Source organism: Condylura cristata, unplaced genomic scaffold (genome assembly GCF_000260355.1).
Source record: "Condylura cristata isolate star-nosed mole 26May11 unplaced genomic scaffold, ConCri1.0 scaffold00034, whole genome shotgun sequence".
NCBI classification, from domain to species: domain Eukaryota; kingdom Metazoa; phylum Chordata; class Mammalia; order Eulipotyphla; family Talpidae; genus Condylura; species Condylura cristata.
Genome location: NW_004567135.1, coordinates 5,694,744 through 5,700,389, shown reverse-complemented (window position 1 = coordinate 5,700,389; position 5,646 = coordinate 5,694,744). Strand labels below are relative to the sequence as shown.

At 62.1% G+C, this 5,646-nt stretch overlaps 2 protein-coding genes across 2 annotated transcripts in view; both read right to left on the bottom strand.

Moving 5' to 3' along the window:
- Positions 1-3,084, bottom strand: part of LOC101634423 (keratin, type II cytoskeletal 5-like) — a 10,342-nt gene extending 7,258 nt beyond the window's left edge. The window contains exons 1-2 of the mRNA XM_004692724.1: positions 2,623-3,084; positions 637-845 (exon numbers count right to left, since the gene is read on the bottom strand). Coding sequence (XP_004692781.1) covers positions 637-845; positions 2,623-3,084 — 671 coding nt within the window. The remainder of the gene's footprint in view (positions 1-636; positions 846-2,622) is intronic.
- Positions 3,085-4,780: 1,696 nt separating this feature from the next.
- The window catches only part of LOC101634193 (keratin, type II cytoskeletal 75), a 10,067-nt gene continuing 9,201 nt past the window's right edge, over positions 4,781-5,646 (bottom strand). The window contains exon 9 of the mRNA XM_004692723.2: positions 4,781-5,329. Coding sequence (XP_004692780.1) covers positions 5,091-5,329 — 239 coding nt within the window. The 3' untranslated portion in view covers positions 4,781-5,090. The remainder of the gene's footprint in view (positions 5,330-5,646) is intronic.

Here is a 5,646-nt window from a genome sequence, read left to right as displayed (position 1 = left end):
GTGTGTGTCAGTGTGAGTGTGTGTGAGTGAGTGTGTGTCAGTGTGTGTGAGTGTGAGTGTGTGTGAGTGTGTGTCAGTGTGAGTGTGTGTGAGTGTAAGTGTGTGTCAGTGTGTGTGAGTGTGTGAGTGTGAGTGTGTGTGTGTCAGTGTGAGTGTGAGTGTGTGTGAGTGTGAGTGGTTCCAGAGAGAAGGCAGCAAATATCTCTTTCTGTCTTGCTCCCCCTTGGGTCTGCCTAGACATCATGTCAAGTAGCAGTGGGAGTTGAGTTGAACAAGTGTGAGATTCTATGTGTCTTAGCTCATGAGTTGCCTTGGGTGGTCAGATGGATAACTTATCTATGCAAACAGTTTTTCAATCCGAGAGGGCTTCTTGGAGGAGGAAGCCTCACCTCCCTGCAGTTTGCAGCACGGTGTGCGCACCTGCTCTCCAGGCACGCGTGAGCTGGGACCAGGCCCTCCCAGCCTCGCTGTTCTTGCGGGGTCCCGGTTCCATCTGCCTTTATGTCTAGCTCTGACTCTACCTGGATGCCCCAAGTGGGCACCCCTTTCCCCACTGAACCCGGCACTTCCCGAAGCAGAAGCCCCCAGGAGCCTGGGGTGGGGCCCTTGCCGGGAGGCTGGCGAGGCGCCACTCACTTGTTCTTGAAGTCCTCCACCACGTCCTGCATGTTCTTCAGCTCCATCTCCAGCCTCGACCGCTCGCCCCCCAGGCAGTCCAGCTGGCGCCGCAGGCTGTTGATGTAGGTCTCAAACATGGGCTCCAGGTTGGTTTTGGTGATTTTATGCTCCTGCAGCAGGTTCCACTTGGTCTCCAGAACCTTGTTCTGTTGCTCCAGGAAACGCACCTGCCCAGATCAGAGATGGGAGACCATGAGGACTCTCATGCTACAGCTCCCCCGGGGGCTCAGGGCTCAGGGGCCCTGCAGGAGCTGGGCATCTAGGAGGCTCTTCTCCCTCCTTGGCCAAGGAGCCTGAATACAGAGAATTAAGAGATAGGCAGTGGTGGGGGACGAAGGTGGCTGGAGGATCTGGAAGCATCTGAACATGCCCGGCCATACTGACGAGAGGGGGCTGAAGAAAGGATCATTTCACCATCACAGTTGTAGATGAAATTTTGATCCCCATTAAATGACAAGATAGTCTTTGCAAAATATTCAATCTGTCCTTTTTCTTTCTGACCTTTCTCTAGACTCGGAACCTGGGTATAGTTGCCCACGCACTCCAGGGATGCCCGGATGGTCACCAGCGGTCACAGGGACCTGGCACCACCCCAACTCGTCCCTCGCCAGCTGTGCAGTTGGGCAGGTGCCTTCTCTTCTCGCTTGGGCTCCTTGTGGCCTTGAGCTACTAATTCAGTTTTCTGGGATTACAGTCAGTTTCTCTGCAGCTGGGCGCAGCCTCGGGGTATGCAAAGCCCCCCTCACCCTCCCATCAGGATCAGGAGCAGCTGAAGGGTGACACCCAGAGGGGAAGCTGGAGATGGGGGGGGGCACCTCAGCTGTTGTCAGAGGCACGTGGTGGGCCAAGAGCCCAGTTCCCTCCGGTAGTCGCAACCCCTTGCTCCCTGTGTCTCCTCCAGATGAGCCAAAGCAAAGTGGGCTCCTCAACCTTCCCCCCAGATCCTGGCACCTGGAGACCGGACACCTGTGGCTGCACCCACACTAAGTGCAGAGACATGGGTGGCGGAGCTGGAAAGCACCGCCTTGGGCCAGGCTCGCTCAGCCACCAGGCCCTGCCCAGGGCTCCCGGGCTGCGGGGAGCGGGGTTTCCCTGCACAGGGGCCTGACAGTCCGTCTGTCCAACTCTCCTGAGCCCGTGTTCACATCTGATGCTGTCTGGACCTTGTTGCCATGGTAACCAGAGCAGGCACAAGCCCTGGCACAGAGCTCGGCCTCAGGCCCTGGCCTCTAACTGCCCACCGAGGCTGCGTGCTTCACCCACGGGCCCCCCGAGGCAGAGGGAAAGGGAGCCTTGCTGGTGGCTCTCTGTTCAGCGCTCTTTCTTCCAGATCTCAGGGAGGGGACCTCCACTGCCCAGGTCCTTGGGGTGCTTCTTCCTGGGCAAAACAGCCAGTCACATGTGAGCCAGGCCAGAGCTGCTTCTCTCCCCTGAACTGGGGAGACCCCCAGACACACACCTGGGGTCCCGGGCTGACGTCACCGCTTTCCACTCACCAAAGGAAAGTGTGGGATGCGGAGCTCCCCCTGCTCCCCAGACAGACCCAGATGGCCCATGAGGCTGCACCCCGGGACTTCCCGATGGAAGGCGGGAAAAGGTGGGCCCCGCCCGCTTCTGTGAACCCAGCTTGTTAGCTTTCATGCCTTTGCCCCCTGAGCTCCCGCCGGACCCCGTGAGGAGTCTGATTTCAAGCCCGTGTGCGGTCACTGCATCCGCAGGGCCACGCCCCGGCAAGGGCCAAGCAGCGCTGGGCTCTGGAGGTGGGTGTTTTCTGCTTGCACCTCAATAAGGTGGAAACCACCCACTGCTCGCCCCATCACCTTTCTTCCCAGCCCCCCGGGTCCCAAATCCTGGGCAAGTCCCTGGAACCTCAAAAAGGCGCAGAAAGCAGTGAGCCCCTGGGAGGCAGCTGCTTTCTCGGGAGGGACCCCACCTGCCCCTCACCTTGTCGATGAAGGAGGCGAACTTGTTGTTGAGGGTCTTGATCTGCTCCTTCTCCTCCTTCCTCACCCGCTGGAGAGAGGGATCGATCTCCAGGTGGAGGGGCGTGAGGAGGCTCTGGTTGACCGTGACCTCGTGGATGCCCCCAGCTCCGGGCATCATCATCCCACCTCCAAATCCATACCCGCCGCCGATGCCCCCCATCCTGCCAGCACCCAACCCATAGCCAGAGCCCCCAAAGCCGGCCTGGCTAGAGCGGTAGCCCCCGCTGATGGAGATCCTGTTGCTGCTACCCCCGAGGCTGTGAAGGCTTCTGGTCCCGAAGCCGCTCCCGAAGCCGCATCCGAAACTCTTCCCGCCCTGGGACACCGAGAACGAGCTGAAGCTGGGCCGGCAGCTGGCCGAGGAGGCGCTGAAGGTCCGAGAGCCGCCTGACTTGACGGTGACACAGGATCGCTGGGTCATGGTGAGAGCGAGTGCCCGAGGGTCAGAGGAGCGAGCGTGTCGACGGAGCAGCCTTCAAAGCCTGCTCTCCCCAAGGCTTCTAGACTTTTATCCCTTTCCAGAACTGGGCTTGGCTGGACAAGATCAAAGACCCTCTGTTGAGTTCACCTCAATGGCATGTCTGGCCACAGCCCGCTTCCCTGCCCGCTAATCATCGCGGGAACACCCTCGTCAGGGCGGGACCAGGCCGGAGAGTCCAGTCGGGGGCGGACGTGGTCCTGCGCCCCCCACCCAGGTGCGCGGCCGCTTGCCTGGACACTCCCACGGCTACTTCTCTGCCTCTTTGTCCTTGGTTCCGAGGCCCTGGGCCCTGGACGAGGGCCTTCCCGTCACGGTCACTTAGAAAAGCCCCCATTTGTTGAGGACTCAGCCAGGGCCCGACCGTGTGGCTGCAGGTGGCAGCGAATACTGTCATTCGAGCCCTCTACTACCACTGCGGGGCAGGGAGGGGGCCATTGTCCACTTTCGCTGACCAGCTACTCTGTTGGCTGCTCTCTGTCTTCTTGCTGGGCATCCTTCCCCTTAACATTCTCACTTAGTGACGAGCCCCGCTGGGTCTCAGTATCGCTCTTGTTCTGTGGTCGAAGTCACTGAGGCAGAGCGTGGGTAAGAAACTCTGGGAGGTCACAGGGCCGGCGAGTACTGGGGCTGCGTGGGGACCGGGGTGGGGCTGCAGGTCACCTGCTGGCCCCTCTCTCACACTGCTGTCTGGCTTCACTCCAAACTCCCGTCCCCCTTCTCCTCTGATCCCAGGGTCCCCACTGCTTCCCCCCGCCCCCGCCCCAGGGACATTTGACGATTTGACGTCTGTCCTCAGGGTTGTTTCTCTCCTCCCGGCCCGCCCGGCCCCTCCTGAGTTGCACTGACGTCTTGCCCAGGTTCTCGGGTCTCTCCCTCCTCTTAACCTCCTGCCCCCTCACCCCGATGACCGACCTCAGATCTGAGGTTCAGAGCTTCCATCCGTCTGAGCTTGACCCTGGGCATGGCAGCCGCTTCCTCCCAAGCCCACACGAGTCCCCCCACACTGGGGGGCACCAGCCCCCCGGCCCGATGGGAGGGGCCCAGGAGGCCTGTAAACTCAGGAATGTGGGAGCTTCCTGGTGTCTCACTGCTGCCTGCAATTATGGGCCTAGACGGCTCTTCTGCCTGGTGAAAGCAGTACCCCCAGGGCTGACTTTTAACTCCTCTCCTGGCCTGTTATTTCTGGGCTCAGGTCTGCAAGTTTGAAGCTGTCAGGGAACAATCAACCCTTTCTGGCGGAGGGCTGGGCTGCCCCCCTATGTCAGCGTCCTTGGAACACAGCCTGCTTGGGGAGGGGTCAGCAGCACCTGCATGGCACAGAGTGGGCAGAGCTGCTGCCCAGGGGCTTGGGCTTCTGAACAAGGCACCCCAAAGAGGCAGGCGGATGCAGCCAGCGAGGGAGGGCTGGTGGGAGCAGAGCGCTCTCTGGGTCCCTCCCAGCCCCCAGTGTGGCCTTCTGAGCTCCGAGGAGAGGTGTGTGGGGTCGGGGTGGGGGCGGCTGGATGGGCTCTCGGCAGGGCTGAGTGCGGCCCGGTGCTGGGAGGAGGCTGGACGGGGAGAGTCCCTGTGTGCATCGCCATTCCAGAACACCGAATGCATGACACGTGCATTTAATAGACACCACCAGGGAGGGAGGAGAGGGGCCTTCGCTCCCAGCAGGCCGCTTCTAAGCACCGTGAGACGGGGGTGTTGGGGGCCAACAACGGCTGAGAAGGTCTGGGAGACGCAGTCACCCCAGCTCCGCACGGGGTGGGGGAGGGCCGAGCTGGGGAGGCTCAAGCCAGGCTGACCGTGAACTTGAGAGACAGCGGCTTTGGCAGAGTGCAACCAGGCAGGCCAGGGAAGGGGCTAACGGGGTCACCGTGTGGGGGGAGCAGGAGCAGGACCCAGGGATCCGGGGGTCAGGCCGGCCGGGCCGGGAGTGGGCGGGCGGCTCAGACTGCCCGTTAGTGCTTGTAGCTCTTCCGGCTGGAGGACGTGGTGGACACGAACTTGACGCTGGAGCCGCTCCCCCCGTGGCCCCGGCTGCTGCTCGCACTGAAGCTGGAGCCCCCCAGGCCGGCGCCCAGGCCGAGCCCACCGCTGGTGGAGAAGGAGTAGCCGCTGCCCCCTCCGAGACCCAGGTTTCCACCTCCGAGGCTGCTGCCACCACCGTAGCCGCTGGTGACAGTGGAGGAGACCACGGCTGCGGGAGGAGAGAGACGCAGAATCAGCGGCGTCCGGCAGGCCCCGGGGACCGCGGGGCGGTCAGCAGCCGCCCGCAGGGAGGGCATCGTCTCCTGCCTCGTCTGCCCTGAGCTGTGGCGCTTCGGCTGGGATTCCCTCCGCCTCTCTTCTGCTACTTGGTGCCTCTCTCTTCCTTCCAGAACTCACCGGCAACACCTCCCTTCTGGGGAGCTCCTGAGTCCTCCTGCCTTTGGCTGGACCCCGCTGGAGGGGTCTCCCCCTGCAGCCCAGACTCCTGCACCCCCTCCTCCCCTGCAGCCCAGACTCCTGCACCCC